We start from the raw sequence: 19388 nt of genomic DNA, 5'->3' as shown, positions 1-19388 counted from the left end.
GTGGACACCCAGGCAGTTCCTACATGTCTGCTTCTCCTGCAGACAGAGTCCTTGGCCCAGTGGAGTCCTGGGGAATGACGTCTTTTCAGGGTGGGAGCAGGTGCAAAGGTAGCCGCTCAGGCACTGTCTTCTTGGACAGGGCTGCGAGGACGGGCTGGGGACTTACCGGGTGGGTTTGGAGACTGAGCTGGCCCACCGTGAGCCACCCGGAAGGAGAGTCCCTATGGCAAATATTTCCCCCTCCCATGGGTTGAGTCTAACAGGGTCTGAATGTCCTGTCCATGTTTCCACTGGGCACAAGGAAGGCGCATCTCCTCCTGTCCTCAGACCACCCAGCCTGCAAAAGGTGATGTGTCCTTGTGGATGTGACTGTCCCCATAGGCTTGTGAGCTGTGTCCAGGGGCTCCATGGCTGCTGAGAAGTCTAAAAGTGCAGTCCTGGGTGTCCACTCTCCTCTGCTTGGTGCCCAAAGCCCAGAATTGGCTCAGCCCCAGCCCCACTGCCCTTCCCGGCATATCTCCTCACGTCCCTGTGTGCCCCCACCCACGCTCCATCCCCGAGGCCTCCAGGACCTCCCTGACCACCGTCCTGCACTCAGCCGCCACATGACCTTTCCAGGCGTTCCCGCCTCTCTGGCCTGGCTAGCATCGGTCCATACTCAGTAATGACAGCACCAGCAGCCACGACAAAAATGAAAATAATACCCCACAAAGGACGACTGCCTTCTGCTGAAGTCAGTACTTACTTTGTTCCAAGTCCTAAGTTGGCTGCATTGCAGGCGACCTCCCATTTCATCTCATGAGCCTGGTACTGTACTGAGGCTCCATGACCTCCTCCTGAGGGCCTGTTACGTGTCAGGCACCGAGAGGCGGTGGCAGTGCCTGGCACGCCCAGCACAGAGAAGGCCTGAAACACCCGGCAGCTGAGGCACTTCCTGGCCTGGCCTCAGACAGGACCAGGGATCCAGAACAGCTGTCTTACCTCCGTGGTAGACGGTGACAGCAGCATGTGGTCAAGACAGGCCAAGGTCCCCTGGGTTTGGGGGGTCTGCCCATGGGTTAGAAGCTATCCCAGCTCCTTCTGCACCGTGTCCCCAGGCACACTGACACATTAAGCTCAGATACATGTGAGTGACGATGCACAGAGGCAGAGCCTGAGCAAGTAGCCAAGGGGGAAGGCACAAATACTGGGCACCCAGGTCTGGGTTGGAACCTCTGCAGGTTCTGCTGTCTGAACCTGATGCCTCGCGCACAGCACAGGGCTAACGAGCCCAGCACCCCACAGGTTTGCAGACAGGCCTAAGAGACACAAGTGTGCACAGTAGCCCAAGGCACTGGGCAGTCACGAGTGCTAACTACACAGCCGACTCACACCCTGACGTGGTGCTTTCTGAGGACAGGTGGGGAGGGTCCCCCCACCTTCCCCGGGAACTGGCCTTGCCTGGGCCCGGGCCTCACCTGGCCGGCGGGGGGCTGGCCCACCACTGCCTCGTACGGTGGGGGCAGCTCGGCAGGGTAGAGCAGGCCAGGGCTGTTGATGGCCACGTCATACAAAGTGCTGAACGGAGACCCAGCGAAGTCCAGGTGGAGGCCCCTGAAAAGGCAGAAACATCACACTGTTATTCCCTGGGGAAGGAACCTGAACGGCTGACATCGCTCTCAAAGCAGAGTGCGGACTGGCGGGGTTCCCCTCATCCAGGACTCGTCATGGTTATGAATAAAAGCCAATTCACTAGGCAGCTTTCACTCGTGTCTTTTACTGGAGAGACATCAACATTTTCAATAAACTCTACGGCCCTGTCCATGTTCTACGAATGACTATAATGCGACGGCGGCTTTGCGCGTCATGAGAACATGGAGGAGCTGCTCCTGTCTGCGGCCAGTTTCCAGTGGGCTGCCTTGCAGAGACACCGTCCGAAACGTTCTCTTTCTAAGCACTACTCCTGTCGCCGTGCCGTCTCTGTTCTCTCACGAAATACACTTGCAGACGCCGGCTCTCGGTCCTGCTCAGCTTCTCCCCTGAGAGCGGGCAGGACCGTTCCAACCTCCCAACGACTGCTTCTGCTCTTGGGGGCCTCAAGATGGGGGCATCCACGGAAGACCAACCTGGGGGCCTCGGTGGAGGGCGTGCAGGTGTACTCTGGAGGGTAATAGGGTGGCGGTGGGAGCGGGGGGATGAACTCGTCGAAATCCAGGGTCCGGTGCAGAACGGTGCCGTGGGGGGTCACGCAGGCGGCGCCGGCAGACTGCGACCTCTGCGGAAGGAACTGGGAGACAGAGGCAGTCGGAGTTATCTGGGACATCTCGTGCGGCTTGTGTCTAATTAAGCCAATTATACATAAGCTTTAATGATCAGTGTGCAATGTCTGTAATTTAAACTGTCAAGCCACGACTGCTAAACACACACTTTCAAACGGAGGCTCCCCGAGGAACGCCTCGCCTCGGAAGCCTCGTTGTGCTTTGTTGCCCACGCTGTTATGCAGAATGCCTCTTATTTTTAATAAGAAAAAATACCGTCCAGGAAGTCTTTAATGCTATCCCTACCACTAAACCTGGCTCCTCTGATCGCACTACTCAAAGATTGCATGCAGTTAAAGGGCGCCTGAGGTCCACGGTTTAAGACGGCACTTCCTGAAGTGTGTTCATGAAAAATGTCTCAGCCCACCCCAGAAATTCCTGCAGTGAAATACATTTGGGAACCACCACATATTCTCTTCTTGGAGCCCTACAACGTTCATTAGTGTGTTAAAGGCTCTGAGAAGGCCTGTGTTGAATTATTTAATCATTTAATCCTTTAACCCAATGCTTCTCAAATATTTCATTATGGGCCCCTTTGGACACATAGTTTTATAAATATTTTGCAGTTCTATGGGATTGACACATTTTGTAAAACAGTGCTCTGGGCCGGGCGCGGTGGCTCACGCCTGTAATCCTAGCACTCTGGGAGGCCGAGGCGGGTGGATTGCTCAAGGTCAGGAGTTCGAGACCAGCCTGAGCGAGACCCCGTCTCTACTAAAAATAGAACGACATTATATGGACAACTAAAAATCTATATAGAAAAAATTAGCCGGGCATAGTGGCGCATGCCTGTAGTCCCAGCTACTCGGGAGGCTGAGGCAGTAGGATCGCTTAAGCCGAGGAGTCTGAGGTTGCTGTGAGCTAAGCTGACGCCACGGCACTCACTCTAGCCTGGGCAACAAAGTGAGACTCTGTCTCAACAAAAAAAAAAAAAAAAACAAAACAGTGCTCTGAAGAAAAAAGAGACTCCTTTGTAAGCTCTAGAACATTCTATGGGGCAACCTTAAACACTGAGATGCTGCTTAAGCAATGTGGGGTAACATCACTTTAACAAAATGAAGCCTAGTTTTCCATTTTTGAAGTACTACCAATAACTCCTTCTCTTTGCACCCTCAAGTTACTGCTGCCCAGAGGTTACCTGTGGCGTGGAGATGCCTGAGACACTGCTCCAGTGCCAGTCAGCACCTCCCTGTGAGTGTCTACAGGTCCCCAAAGACTCTGTGCTACGAGGGTGCCATGCTCTGGGACCTCCCACTGTGTGGCAGGTGGAGGAAGGAGAGGTTTGGTGGGGGCAAGACAAGGACCCAGTCCCAGTCACCCACACACGGCCAAGGAGGACAGCTCCATTAGACAACAGTGAAGTCTCCAAGCACTGTGTGGGAATTGGGGTCCCAAAGGGTTCATGAAGAAGATGACGTCTGAATGGGCCTTGAAAGATTGGTAGGATTCCAATGGGTGGGCTTGCAGGAAGGCACTCAGGCTCAAGAACAGGTGAGCCAGTGAAAGATGAGTTTAAGAACAGCAAACAGATAAGGCTCTCGAAGTCAGTTCTTAGGGTGTTGGAGCCTGGAAGTTGGGCGATGGGAGTGTGTGGTAGGAAAGCGCCTCTGGCAGCAGGGGTAGGGTGGGCTGGAGTTGACAGAGGCCAGGACGTGAGAACACTTTGCACTGCTCTGGGTGAGGTAACGATTCTGAGTATGGTCAAATGCAGTGAGATCAGTGTGCTCTAGGCTGAAAGAGAAAGGACGGCGGCCACATCTAAACAAGTCAGACTAACAATGGACCCTGCGGGTCTTCCTAACACACAAAGCACGCTCCTTGTCTTTCCAGCTGGTCTGCCCACGTCTGTTTGTTTAATTGTCTGAAACAGGCTCAGCAATGGCGACCAGCAGATTGAATGTGTGTCTGTCGCCCTGTGCCTTGGAAAGCTGTCAGTCCTGAAGCCTACTGCACAGAGCTAAGCAGCTAGGGTGAGGGCAACTGTCCTTGAGGTCTAATAAGGAAATATTTTGAATTAGTTTCTATCAGAAATTAGAAAAAAGTCAATAACACACTCAAGTAAAATGAAATGCAGAAACCCAAACACTTTCCTCTGCAAGGCACAATTCTACCCGGAAGGGGAACAAGCACGTTCAGAAGTGAGGAGCTCCGGATGACCCTACGAGCAGGTTCACACGAGAAGATGCTGCCGCACACCAGAGGCTTTGTAGAGGTTAAGGGACAGGCTCTGCATCTGCTCTAAGGTCCAGACTGCCCTTCCAGGGTGTGCTGGCCTCACCTTCACGGAAGCATTCCAGCCTTGGCTCGTTTCAGAGGGAGCCTGTTGGCCTGGCTCCTCAGCCTTCCCAGGAGAACCCTGCAAATCACGCTTGCCCTCCTCCCTCTCTTCCTCGTCATCGGTGTCTGGTTAATGAGGGCAGGGCCTGTCTGGCAGCAAAGTCACCAACTCTGTCCTCTGCTCTGCACGCTGGGGCTGGAAGTCTGCAGACTACATTTCCCAGGCTCCCTTGCAGCTGGCTGCCTGTCAGCTTCTGGCTCTAGGGGGCGCTAGAGGGAGCCTGGAAGGCAGGTGGTGGGACAGGGGAGCTGCTGTTATCCTGCTTCTTCCCGCTCCCTCCCTCTGTTCTCCCAGCTCTAAGGGTGACAGCTGCTTTCTGCAGTTACTCATCTCTCTGCCAACCTCAGCACTCCCTTTTGTTCCCTCAGCCTTGCACACCTGGGTAACCAACTCCCAGCGACTGTGCGGCAATCCCAAGGGCAATTTCCTTTCCTGACCGTCCAGGGCCCATTTGTGTTTTATCCCCTCTGTATTCCCACTTTGGGCCCAGCAGGGGCTCCGCAATCATCTGCTGAGGACAGGGACAGACACCTCCCCACTGAGGCGCCTCCATTCAGCCTGTTATCTCCTCCCTGCAGGAGTGTCTACCCTGTGTGTCTTTCTGCCTTGATTTTCTGCCTCTGGAATTCAGTCTCTATCCTGCCAGCAGAGCTATTTTTAAACCAATCTGATGAGGTCACTGCCATTGAAAGCATGTTTATGAGCGACGCCCTTGCTCACTGAATCCCATCTAGTTTCCAGCTTCCTAACCAACCAGTGCCCAAAATTCCACACTCATTAAACAAGTCTGTTCCCAAACAACCCCAAATACCAATCACGTTTTCTTCCCTCTCCCCTGCTCCCTGTCTGCCTCTCACCTGGCACCTCCTGGTCATCCTTCAGGACCCGGCAAAAGGATCCTGAAGGATGTAACTGCCTCTTCTGATCCCTGATCCACGTGGTCACAATGGAACACCTGTGCCTGGTACTGGTCCTGGCGCCCAGGGCTGTGCCCCACACAACAGGAGCGAGCATTTGAGACCCTGCTATAGAAAAGCCCGCACTCAAGGTCTGCTCTGGGGAGAGGGGACCCCAGCTTAGGCGTGTGCTGTCCTTCTAGGTGAGACCTAGGGCAACCTGGCCTCCCACAGCTTCCCAAGGCCCACTTAACACAGAGCCCCTAAAATTTCAGTCTATCCACACTGCCCAGAGTCTAGGATCCAAGGGAGAGCGTGATGAGATCAAGGGGCCTGGGATGGGGAGTCAAGGGCTGGTCTCCGGGCCCTGCCCGACACTGGGGCCGCAGGACGGTGAGCACACGCTGACCATGTGATCACAGCCATCGTCCCTGGGAAGCACCATTTCTCAGTCACAGACCCACATGGCAGCGTTGCGTGGCTAAAAGACGTCTCTTGTCACGACTACCAGCTCTTCCCCCCAGGCCTCCACCTCCTGCCTTGGAGAATGGGATGGAGGGCAGGCCAGGCAGCAGGGGTCTGGAGACAGGCGCTGGGATTCCCAGGAACACCTTGGGATTCTAGCAGCTTCTCCCCGTGCCCAGCCCAGGTCTACTTGCCTCCCTTTCTGTCCCGGCCCACTCCCAGCCAGCGCGGACCCTCTCTGCTCTCTGGAGACACAGCACCCTCTCCCGGCATTCCCGCCACATCCTGAAGGGAGCGCACACACCTCCGAGCTCCCAGAAAGACTAAGAAATAGGGGCAAAAGCCCTCTTCCTCTGCCCCTGTTAGACTTGGTGGAAATAGCAGGATTATTACATGTAGAAGTTTTCTTCATTGACCCCCTCTGCGCTCCAGACCCTGGGTGACATCCGCCAGACCTGCTGCTCTCTGGTCCTGCCACCACTCCCAAGCAAGTTCCACGTCTACCCAGGGCTGCAGGGTGCCTTCCCACTCAGGGAAGGCAGGTTTTAGGTACTACTGTAATTGCACAATGACATACAGATGCAGACAAGAGGAGCTGCTCATTCTGTGAACACCAGGTTGAATGTTTCGGAAAGACTCGATAAAGGAGAGCAGCTAAGCAGAAATCGCTGCGAAATCAGGTCAGGGCAAGGCAGTTCTAAGAGAGTAGAAGAGAATCATAAGCATCTAGGGAAACTCTGTGCTCAGATCGCTTCCCATGGCTGGCTCCACTTTCGAGGAACTGAATCTGGAAGTCATAGATCGTGCGATTTCCACGAAGTTTATGCAACAAATAACAACCAGGCACACCAAACAGTCCCGTAGCCAAAGGGACTATCGTGGCCTCAAACCACATGACTGGTGGACAAATGCTCATTAGCATAAAGTCAAAATATTTGTATGTACACATCATTTTTATGACTGCTTTAACTAGCTGTTTAGATTAATCAGCTGCCTGTTTTCTTGGTCTGGTAGATACGTAGCATCAATTGCCCAGAGTTGATTCTGTTGAGCCCAGGCCCCAAGGACCTCAAGGTCACTGTGGGTCCAAGGAGAGCTCTTCAGCAGGTGCAGCCAGCACTGGGGTGAGGTGGAGAGAAGATACTGGTGAGCTTTGGGGTTCCCAGGGGTGGGGTCATGTCCCTGACTGGCCAGTACCACTTACGAGCTCCCCGGGCAAGCCCACAGTCACCAAGTCTGCAGAAGGCACAGTGGCCCATCTGCACTTTCTAAAGGAGTTCCACCCTAGCAGGCATATGCCTAGAGGAGAGAACATAAATGACATAATAAAAGATGAAGTTAACAAGCAAGTGCCTAATGGCGATGCATGTAACAGCAGATGATGTTCCCGAGGCTAAAGTGGCTGGCAGTGAAGTAAGTGGGGAGGAAAATAACGTAAGGGAAAATGAGATTACACTTAAAAAGTAAAACTAAAAAAATGAGATTATAGACACTTAAGAAGTAAAAAGCCTTCTCTGCTAAACGATATCCATAAACTGAATTGTGTAATCAGATTATCTTCTGCCACTATTTCCACACACATTAGAGTCATCAGCTTTATCAATTTTGACAATAGGCGTAACACTTTGCATCCCACTTGCACGTGCATTCGTTATGCTGGTTCCATCAGCTGTTAATTACCCCACACTGCTGATCCACAGAAATAAGAAGTTTTAGGTTCTTCGAAGGACTTGTTCTCACTGTCCCTAGATTCCTAGCCGCACCGGACACGCAGCAAAACACATGAGATGTGTGCCGACTAACCGAATGAATGAACCAACGAATGAGTGAGCACGTAAGTGTGAATTAAAAATGGGTTAATAAATCAGTAGATAACGCAAAACTAGGACTGTTCCGGAAAAATTAATGTTCTAGCTGGAATTTTGATCAATTGCATAAGTTGTTAACATGAGTCACAGTAGGAATCTCCGCTGCTCACACTGAGGGACAGGGAGGGGCTAGGGAAGTGGGGTGAGAGTCCACACCAACACGGTGGTGCAGCGCTGCCCCAGGGGCAGACAGGAGGAGGAGCTCCTTGCTGGGAGGCCAGAGATACATGGCAGGGTCACAGCTCAGGGAGAGGACTGGCTTTCCACCCTCAGCCTAGCACCCTGCACAGTGTGCTGCTCAACAAGGTGCCCCAGAAGGGCAGGGGGGCTGGGGCTGTGGATCAGGGTCCCCAGAAAAGAAATTAGTGTTAGCTTATCATGAAAAGGCCGCAGGAGGCCTTCTCCACACTTGCCCACAGGGACCCGCCCCTCCCCCCAGTAATGAGCTAACCATAACCTAGTGCTTCTCACTGTTAAGGTCTCAGATAAGGTCTCATTATGACCCAGCAATTCTTCTCCAAGGTCTACACCCAAGAGAAATTAAAACATATGTCCACACAAAACCTTGTACAAGAATGTTCATAACAACATTATTCATAATAGCCCAAAAGTGAAAACAACCCTTATGAACATCAACTGATGAGTGGATAAATAAAATGTGGTATCTTGATACAATGGAATATTGTTCAGCCATAAAAAGGAATGAAGTATTGTTACGTGTAGGAACACAAATGAACCTTAAAAAAGTCTTGCTAATTGAAAGGGGAGAGACACAAAAGGCCACATATCATATCATTTCATTTATATGAAATGTCTAGAATAGGCAAATCAAAATAGATCACACTTATTGAGGGATCACCAGGCATCCCATTAATTCCATTTCACAGTTGAGGAGACTGAGGCACAGGCAGGTTCAGTGACATACCCAGAGTCACCTGCTTCATACACAGAAGAGCTGGGACTCAGACCGAGATGTGGTGACTTCAGGCCTGCGGCTCCAGGTCTGCTCACGTTCCACACATCGCAACTCCAGAGTGACTCTGCACATCGCTGTTATAATTATATGCACTATCACAGCAAGAATATACTTTATTCTTATTTAATTGGCAATTTTTATTTTAATGCTTAAAACCAGGGGAACGCAAACTTTTAGCATTCACATCCCTTTAGTTTTGTTAGTTTGGTCAAATTGATGTGATATTTACAGATCAATAGTAAAATCTGCTGAGATGAGGAGAACACCCTGGTACTTAACCTTTCCTCTGCACGACACGCTGGAGAAAATCACCAACACGAGGCCCCGAAGAACAAGGGCTAAAGTTCATTGCTACTGAATAACTGCTTAATTAGATACCTTTCGGAAAACTGCGACCTCTCAGAAAGGTCAGCCTGGCTGTGACAGCTGTGTGGATATATACCGAGAAGAGACGCTGCGCACGGCATGCAATTAGGGCCAATGAATTTTTAACGTGGTGGTAATGATGCTCTCTGGCCCTATATCTTGATTAACTGATGTACTGCCACAGGGTGGATGAGAAAGAAGAACACATAAGAAAGCCTGCTGTACGAACAATTTGTTTTTTCTTGAACAAGATGCATAAACCTCTCTGTGTGGGAGGCAGAGTAGGTCTCAAAGGGGCAAGCTGAGAGACAGAGAGAAAGAGACAGAGAGAGACAGAGATCAGAGACAGAGAAAGAAAGATTCCTACGCTTACCAATGAAGGACAGTATCTTCCCATCAATTCCTCTTCACTGAATGAGTTCAGTGGTAGCATCTGAATAGTGGGCTGTGTTCCATTCACATAGAAACAATGAAAAGCCTTCATTATTTATGATTTGTGTATTAATAGCTCATGTATTATAACGTGTATCAGTGACCCCTGGGGGCAGCAGGTCTTTCTCTGTAAGACCTGGGCAAGAGGACCAGATGGCGGCTGGTGGTCGGCCACTGGATTATGAGCTCAGTGTTCATTAGCATATCTAAAAAGCACAGATTAGCAGTTTTTCAATTACAGAAGAACTCATTTGCTAACAATCCTAAACTTTCTTTATTAAAAAGAGAATTCGGAAGCCTGAGGAAGGTGCCTTGCTCTGGAGGTGCTGGGCCCAGAGGATGTCTAGGGCTGCAGCACTCTCACTGAAATGACTCAGGGACATACGTCAGGGGCCATCTAGGAGGACACAACAGGACCTTTTGACACGAAGCTCCAACAACACCTAAAATAAACACATGAATGGCACCACACGTGCAGATGGTCTGTCTTCCAGAGGGCAGCACAGGCGACCTCCAAGCACCTCCAAGTGCCATGGACTGTCACGGCCCATCGTCCTCACTGCATCTGGCTGGTGCCCATTTCTAAGTCGGTTTCAAACAGCTACAGGAGAAGGGGACCAGGCCCGTCATTTTGAGTGTGCTCAGGAAGGAAGGGGCCACTCACCATCTGCAGGACGTCGGCGGAGACCATCTGCATGCAGCACATGGCTGTGGCCAGCGCACACACGATGGTGGAGAGGACGTTGAGGGCGCACACGCTGAAGAGGAGATCCTGTGAGAAAAGACGTGGGACAACGTCAGCCTCATCGTGACAGCCCAGACGGCAGAATCCTTGGTCCTTCTGTCTGGGCCCAGAATCAGAGTGGGCAACTGCCATTCCCTTCATGGAGTTGTTTTGTGTGTGTGTATGTGCGTATTTTTCCTAATCAAACTTGGCCTTTACTATAGACATATTTGTTTATTCTTTTGCAATGCTGATCAAATTATTCTTAATAGTGATGCATTTTACAATTTTGATAATTATTAGAATGTTCAGTAACATGTCCAAGAAAATCTTGAGATGGCCAACATTGAAGGAGGTGGGCACTTTTTATCAATCACAACCTGTAACTCAAAAGTTTGTGAATTCCAAGTGTTAAAATTAAACTTTTTGTTCTGAGATAATTGTAGATTCACATGCAGGTGTAAGAAATCACAGAGACAGAGCTTGAGTATCCTTCATGCACTTTCCCTCAAGGGTAACATCTTGCAAAACTATAGTTCAATATCACAGCCAGGATGCTGACATCGGTACAGTCAAGATACACAACAGTGCCACTGCCACACGGGTCCCCCCATGTTGTCCTTTTATAGACACACCCACCTCTCACTGCTCCCCATTCAATCCCTGGTTCCTATCCCCTGTTCATAATCACTAGACTATTCCCCATTTTTATAACTTTGTCATTTCAAGAATGTTACATAAATGGAACCATATAGCATGTAACCTTTCAGAATTGCTTTTTTTCCCACTCAGCATAATTCCCTTTAAGATTTATCCAAGTTGGTGCATGCATCAATAGTTCATTTCTTTTTATTTCTGAGAAGTATTGCACGGTATTGGATATACCACAGCTGGTTTAATCATCACCGAAAGAGGAGTATATGAGCTGTTTCCAGTTTTTGCCTATTACAAATAAAGCTCCTGTGAATATTTATATACAGATTTTTGTGTGAACATAAGTTTTCACTTCTAGAATAAATGTCCAAGAGTACAACTGGTGGGTTGATGGTAATTGGCATGTTTATTTTGATAAGAAACTGATAAACTTCTTTCCAGAGCAACTGAACTATTTTGCATTCCCACCAGCAATGTATGAGTGATCTAGTTTCTTTGAATCATGGTAAACATTGGTGTCACTATTTTTATCTTAGCCATTCTGATAAGTTAGTAATGATATCTCATTTTGGTTTTAATTTGCATTTCTCTGATGTCTAATGATGTTGAACAATATTTTCATGTGCTTCTTGCCATCTTTATAGCCTCTTTGGTAAAATGTCTGTTCGTGTCTTTTGCCAATTTTTAACTGGAATTTTTTTTTTTTTTTTTCTATTGAGTTCTGAGAGTTCCTTATGTATTCTAGGTACTAGTCCTTTGTTGGATATGTGGTTTATAAATATTTTTTCCTACTCTATAGCTTGTCTTTTTATCTGTTTCATGTAGAGTCTTAGCCAGCTCAGGCTGCTATAACAAAAATACCATAGACTGGGTGGCTCAAACAACAAACATTCATTTCTCACAGTTCTGAAAGCTGGAAGTCTAAGATGAGAGCACCAGCCGGTCATATTCTGGAAGGGTCTGCTTCCTGGTTGCAGATGGCTGACTCCTCACTGTGTCCTCACTTGGCAGAAAAAGGGCATGAGAACTCTCTGGGGTCCCTTTTCTAAGGGCACTAATCCCATTCACAAGGGCTCTACCTTCATGACCTAATCACCTCCAAAGCCCCCACCTCCTGATAACATATTGGGGGTTAGGATTTCAACTTACAAATTCTGGAGGGACACAAACATTCAGTCCATTACACATGAGTTTTCACAGAACAAAATTTCTAATGTTCATGAGACTCAACTTATCAATTTTTGCTCTTAGGGTCATGCTTCCAGTGTCAAGTCTAAGAACTCTTTGCCTAGCCCTAGATCTTGAAGATTTTCTATTTTTTTTTCTAAAAGTTTTTATAGTTTTACATTTTATATTTAAGTCTATGGTTCATTTTGAGTTAGTTTTTGAATAAAGTTTAAGTTTTAGGTTGAAGTTCATTTTTGTATTTTTAATGTCATTTTCCACATGTTCATTGTTAATATATAGAAATGTGATTGATTTTTGTGTGTTTATCTGATATCTTATGGGCTTAGCTGAAGTTATTAGTTCTAGTAATTTTTTTGAAGAAGGCTTCGGATTTTCTATGTAGACAATCAGGCCATCTGCAACTGTTTTATTTCTTCCTTTCTATTTTGTTACCTTTTATTACTTTTTCTTGCCTTATTGCACTAGCTAGAACTTTTGAGCATTATGAATAAAACTAAAATGAGTAAGATGGTAAAAGCAGGTATCTTTGAGTTGTGCTGTATCTTAGAGGATATGCTTCATGGTGTTTTAACTATCCAAGTGCAATTCATTCTTAAAAAACTGACCCTCAAATCCATACCAGAAATAGAAAAAAGTAACCATGACTCACAAAATGACCAAAGATTTAAAATAATGATATTTAAAATAATGATATTAAATCTTTTTCATACACAAGTATACAAAATACTGTACAAACTCAAAAAGCTATCAGGAAAGACAGATCTTTCACCAGAAAGACCATGATACTTATAAGATTAGGTTCCGTTATCTACTCAAGAGGTTGGCAAATCCTCAAGAGGAGAAGGGAAATGCTGCCCTCGCTGACACGAATTGTGCATGTGCTAGGATGCGTCCACATGGCTGTCTGGTCTAGCAGCATTCCCAGGGCTCGCACGTGTGGCCTTCTAGGTCCTTAAGTGCGTGCGACGTTTTCACTGAATCCAAATTTTACGGAACAAATCCTTTTATTAAAAGGGGTGCAGCAGAGAAAGATGAAGCTTTTCTTGCCTCCTTTGGTGCTTAAAAAAGAACAATCTTGAAATCAGAAGGCCGCAGGTTCCCCACCCCTTTAAATACTTTCCCAAGGTTATACGGCCAAGTGCAAATGTGAAGGCAGAGAAATGAGTCTTGATCTTAAAAAGTGTTAGCTCAACCAAGGCAGGGCTCAGTCTAGGGCTAATTATTCCCCACTTCTGAGGCAACACAGTGTCCTGTGTCACTGAACTATGTGGGAATAGGCGCTGTTCCTGCGTGAGCACCAGGCAATGTCATCTCTAATCCTTTCAGGTGGTTCTTTTCGCAGACTCAGGTAGTTTCTTCACATGCCTGTGCTAACCAGCATTCAACTGAATACTCAAGGGAGAGCCTCCGGAGATGCCACAGTTTCCTCTCTCCTCTCTGATATTCCGCCCTGAGAACTCTGGTCTCCAGGCCTTGGTCCCCCTCAGACTCTCAGCTCTGTATCCTCAACTCAGGGAGTCTGCAGGGAGCCTTCAGAGCTCCCTTTCCCAGCACTGAGACCGGGAAATTCTCTCAAGACAGTCAGCTAGAGCAATGGTAGGGCTCACCTCATTCGCTGACCATCTCTCAGGGATCACGGCCCTTGACTGCCCAATACTCAGTGTCTTCACATATTTTGTCTATTTTGGGGGTTGTTTCAGGTGGGAGGTTAAATCCAGCCCCCGTTACACCAGGTTGGCAAGAAGCTCTTGGTGGCTTTTTTGTTTCAGTTTTCTAAATGGCTGTGGCAGGGCCAGGCAAATTGCCTTAGGCATCCTGTGCAACGTCATCATGGTCATCTCAAGTGCCCTCCCTGCTCCTGGAGCAGCATGCGGGCTCAACCATGGCAAACAGCCGGCATGGAGGGAGCTGTCGCAAGGCTGAGGAGTTTGGATTGTGTTTTGCAGGTGATGGAATGCCATCAAAGATGCGTGATAGTGGGAAGGAGATAAATACAACCTGTTTTGACAAATGACTGAGAAAGATACCTTTGCAGGGAGGGCCTAGCACGGAGAGTGAGATGGAGTCAGTGCTCAGTAAACATCTGCTGAAGTGAGTGAGTGAGTGGACACATGGAAGTGACCCGAGAGACGCTGCCGGACAGGAGTCAAGCCAGAGCACACGAGGAAGCACAGAGACAGCCAGTCTGAGGGTGACTCTGAAGCCAAGACCAACAGGGCAAGGCTATTTGCTGGGGGATGGAGCCTGGGAGGAGGGAGCAGAGATGGTAGGAGATGCCCACACCTGGGCCAGGGGACTTTGGGGAGAGGAGCAGTCTTACAGAAGAACACCCCAAGTGGTGGGACGTGTGGAGGCTGAGTGGCCAGTGGGCCTGCCCCAGAGAGACATTGGTGAATGACAGGAAACCTGGGTTTGGGGCTCACGATGGAGATAGAACAGTTCAAATGTGCCTTCGCCGTGTGGATGCCCTTGGCACACCTGCTGGCCTGTGTTTACTCATTCCCATCGCTGGATCCATCAGACCTCGTGGTCTGATTGAGAATTGGCATTTCTCCATTGAAATTACCATTCTCGCCTTAAAGATACACCTGAGGGTACCCTGGGATAGCACGTAGAACTCTTAAGTATGTACTTTACAGATCGCAGGGTGCAATTCACAATAATAACCAAAACAGTGACATCTCTCAATGTACCATAACTAAAAATACAAACACTACCTTTACTTTGTCTGCAATCTAGAAATTTCAACTTTCTTGACCACATATTCCACTGTGATTGAAATGAAAACACTTCTGAAAATAACATTAATTTTGAATATACTACTATGTGCAATCAAATAAAACTACTCACAAAAAAGAAACACAAATTATGACCTTTTGTTTGAATATGCATGAGGCAAATACTGCTTTGTGTCTCAGGAAGTGTATTCATTGGGAAAACATAACCAAAGCAGACTTCTTTTTCTTTTCCTCCAGCCATTTAAATGCTTAACTTTTTTTCTAAGTAACTACACAGCTCCTAGAATTGTGTTTGTGTTTTCTTCAGAATTCTTTTCTGGCTTGAATAATACCTTTATCTCTACCTTTTGACAGCTTTATCAGAGAGTCCTCTATAGGAATTTAAATCCTGAAATCCATGTTCTTTAAATTCCCTTTACAAGGTCATTCAAAATGGCAAATGTGAAAACTAGACAGGCCTTTCATTGCTGATAGTGAGTTTTGCTGCTGGACATTTTGCATACTTACCTTTGAAGTTATTAATGTTAGTAAAATTAAGGAAATCACGTATAGAACAAAAGCAAGAGGAACATCAGTTTTTGATACTTAGGCAAACCTACAAATGATGAATTATTTAAAAATTCTCTCCAGTCCAAGAAAATGCTGGATATCAGTAACACAATTAACAGAGAAAGGTAACAGCCATGAAAATTAACAGATGCCTACATGTTAAAGAACATTAAGAATTCAGGACTTTGACTCTTTTGCTTGCTGGAAATGTTGTACAGAGGACAAACTGTTTCATACTCCTTTCTCTTAGCTCATTTACTTGCTTTTTTCCTACAAGTTTTCTTTCTTTAAATAAAGACAGAGGTCCCATAGAAGGCCATTATTAGCCAAGATATAATGATGGACAGTATGAAGATAGGGAGAGGTCCATAGCACAAAACAGAAGTGATGAGAGAATACCGAATAGTAACTGTATGTGTGTTAATAATTACAAGGATGGGGGCTGGGCTTTATCTGAATTATTCTCTTAAATGCCTGCACCATTTATTCTCTATTGCCTGCGATGTTAGACACTGGTCATGGACTGTTACCCGACATGTGCTGCAGATCTGTGTTGGGAGAGGCAGTCTACCATGGGCCCTGAGCATGCCTTCAAGTTCCTGCTGGGTCTGCCAAGAATGTGAAGACTTGACTGCTCATTACCTGGTCCATTTTCCAAGGTTGTGTTTGCACCAAGAACCTTGAGTAAAGAGGTACCATCTCCCCTAGACAAAGTGTAGGTTCACTGCAAAGGCAGGCTATTCCGGAAGCTCAGTGTTCCTCTCCTCCAATATGGCTCACCGCATGTGCAGGCATCCATGACAGGCCCTCTGCATTGCCCCTGAGACTCGAGGGGCATGGGGAATTGACACAAACCAGCTCTGGCTACTGCTTTTGCCATGAGTAGTAAAGCCCTTTGCCTCTGAACCAGGAATCCCATGTCTTTCTGCCAAAGTTAACAGTAAACAGTAACAGGCCAGTTTGCCTGAAAACTCAGATCTTGTAGTTCCTGACAGTATATTTCCAGCCCCATCTTGAGAGAGCATCAAAAGCAGAGACCAAGTCTTCTTTCTGCTCCTCTGTAGAGTAGAATGTCTCATTCAAAATAGGTGATTGCTAAGACATGTGTTTGAAATTTTAGGGGATATCTCATTGTTCTCTTCTGAATTGTAAGTTCAGACTAAAAGAGAAGGATATGTTTAATTTCCAAGTTTCCAATCACACAGACAGAAAAATGTACCTTCACCTTCAAATAAAGTAATGCAGAAGCAACACTCTGTACAAAAACTCCTGATCTGTGTGTGTGTAAAATCTGTGATTTCAATTTTCCATGAAATTTTTCAAGTGATGAGACATACCCTGGAACAGATCTAGGGTCAGTTATAATATACAGAGAGGTCTTTGTGGCTGGCTTGAATACTGATCCTACAAAAGGAGCTAAAATTAGGTTGTCACATGGAGAAGGTAAGTGATTCATGGGGAAATATGTGCAAGCTATAATTTCAAGATGCAAACATCCCATTTAATATCCCTAAAAGTGTAAGTGAATTTTGGCCTTGCTTCAGCCACCCAGATACCATCAATAACACAAGAGGACAGTGTGCTTCCTGCACATTATATGCTATTTGCTTGATGGCACATTGAACTTTGAACAAGGACCCATGAGGAAATTAACACACTTTCCACAATGGTTCAGAACTGTACCTTATTTGGTAATTGAAAACCTGTCCTTTGCCCTCTGAAGCAGTATAGCTTTTAGCTTTTAATTGATGCTGTAAATTGCCTAAACTATAATCTGTGTAAATAATCATAGACTAATTATTTTCTTACAGTTCTATCAAGTTTTAAGAAGAAGAAACCTACTTGCCACTTTTCTGATATTCAAGGAAGGGTAATCAGGCAAAAATATGTTTCTCTCTGTGTGTATATACATACATATATGTACCTGTGTGTGCATATACATATATATATAAAATCTATCTTTCCTATAAATCCTGGATTTCTAAAAACCCACTGTGATCCTAATGAGCCTCTAGCCTTAAAGCAATGTTAAACAAAATAGCATCTTTAAAATTTTGGCTTTACCCTAAATTTATGGGAAAGAAACAAATAAACAAGTGCTATTGGGAAATTTTTGGAAAAGAAGGGCTTCGAACGCATCAAAATGTACTATAAATCTACAATAATATTATAGTGTGGCCTCAATAAAGGAATAGAAAAGAGAGTCCAGATAAAGACCCTTATAACATTATATAACTTGCACTGGGATAACTGGCTGTCTTTAAAAAACAAACAAGACAGAGCTAGATGCAAAAATAACAAGAAAAGAACATTCTTCCTTGTGAACCTAGACGCAAAAATCCTACACAAAATATTGACAAATTCAATCCAGCAGCATATGAAAAAGCACATTATGATCAAATTTGGTTTACTCCTTATTACAAGCATGTTTTAACACAAGGTAATTTATTAATGGAATTCACCACATTAAATGAGAAAAATTATATGATCATTTCAATAGATGCAAAATAGCAGTTGATATTTCAACACGAGTGTGAAAGCCTCTACCAAACCAGGAACAGGTGGGAACTCTCTTAACTCAAGAAACTCTACAGCAGACATCCCGTAGGAAGGGGATTGCTGCGCCAATACCACTTCTACTCGACAATGTACAGTAGGTCCCCGCCACTGGAATAAGACGTTCAAAAGAAGTATCTTGTATTCAAATTATAAAGGAAGAAAATTTGTCCAGGGTGGTATGATTATTTACACAGAAAACCCAATATATTTTCAAATATTTAGAACTAAATAAGATAGTTGAGCAATGTTGCTAGATATCAGATCAATATGCAAAATGCATTGCATTCTCATATACTGGCAACAAAGAGGAAGTATAATTTTTGAAAAGATGTGATTTACAATAGCAACAAAACTTTAAAATAGTTAAGAACATAGAAAAAGATTAAAAAAATGTATTGAGAACAAATAGTGAAAGACATTGTAGTCATATGAATAAGATGATTCAGTCTTATAAATATGTCAATTCTCTCCAAATTACTATGTAAATCCAATGTAATTGCAATAAAGATCACAACAAGGATTTGTGTGTGTGTGTGTGTGTGTGGTGTGTGTATAATGTGTGTGTGTGTACACTGTTACAGGATGACCCTAAATTCCAGATGGCAGAACATAAGGCCAAGAGTAGGAAGGCAGACTTCCACTTCAGGTAGCTTGGCAGACTTCAAAGGACACAAAATAGTCACACAGGGACTGGAAGGGAGGGCACAGATGCGTAATAAAGGATACATCATATCTACTTTCCCCACATTCAGGGTGGTTTTTCTAGACACCTTTAGTAAAAAATAACATATCAAACAATGCTTCCAGGTCTTGGTGCATGTGGCTGGAGACCTTCCCCACCCACCTCCAGCCATGGGGGCTGTGACCAAGTGGGAAAATCCCAGGGTCAGTTACTACCCTCGTGCCCCAGGGAAGGGCTGAGGATGAGGAGCCAGGCTTAGGTCACAAAGGGAGAGGCCGGGGGATGTTGTGATGGTACTTGCAGAAAAACTGCCTCATTCAACATTATCATCAGGATATAAAATGCGAAACATTCACAAGCTGTGGAAAGCTGCCTTCTACACTGCAGGCTCCTGTCTCCCTCCTCCCTACAGCAAGAAAGTCCAAAGAAGGTATTTGGAAAAAGGTATTGTTTTTTTCCCCTCCAAGTTTCTACTTTTGACACAATGAAAATATTTTATTTACACGAGCAATGCCCTTTCATGTGAAGGTGATTAGGTACTTACAAAATGGCTCAAGTACTCCAAATGAATGGGTCATGGGTTAAAATGACAATGCTCTGCGAGATGTTTTCTTGGTTTTCATGCAGAATTATTTATAAGGAAAATTTTTAAAAAG

The 19388-nt window shown here is 46.0% G+C and overlaps 1 protein-coding gene across 2 annotated transcripts in view; it reads right to left on the bottom strand.

Annotated features, from left to right (window-relative positions):
- Positions 1-19388, bottom strand: part of ENTREP2 (endosomal transmembrane epsin interactor 2) — a 334397-nt gene that overhangs the window by 11033 nt on the left and 303976 nt on the right. For both annotated transcript variants that reach the window (XM_069465806.1, XM_069465807.1), the window contains 3 exons: positions 10303-10410; positions 2106-2266; positions 1458-1593 (listed from right to left, as the gene is read on the bottom strand). In XM_069465806.1, coding sequence (XP_069321907.1) covers positions 1458-1593; positions 2106-2266; positions 10303-10410 — 405 coding nt within the window. The remainder of the gene's footprint in view (positions 1-1457; positions 1594-2105; positions 2267-10302; positions 10411-19388) is intronic.

Source organism: Eulemur rufifrons, chromosome 3 (genome assembly GCF_041146395.1).
Source record: "Eulemur rufifrons isolate Redbay chromosome 3, OSU_ERuf_1, whole genome shotgun sequence".
In the NCBI taxonomy this organism is placed as follows: Eukaryota; Metazoa; Chordata; class Mammalia; order Primates; family Lemuridae; genus Eulemur; species Eulemur rufifrons.
Note: the sequence above shows the minus strand (reverse complement) of the source record. Positions and strands in the feature narration are given on the sequence as shown.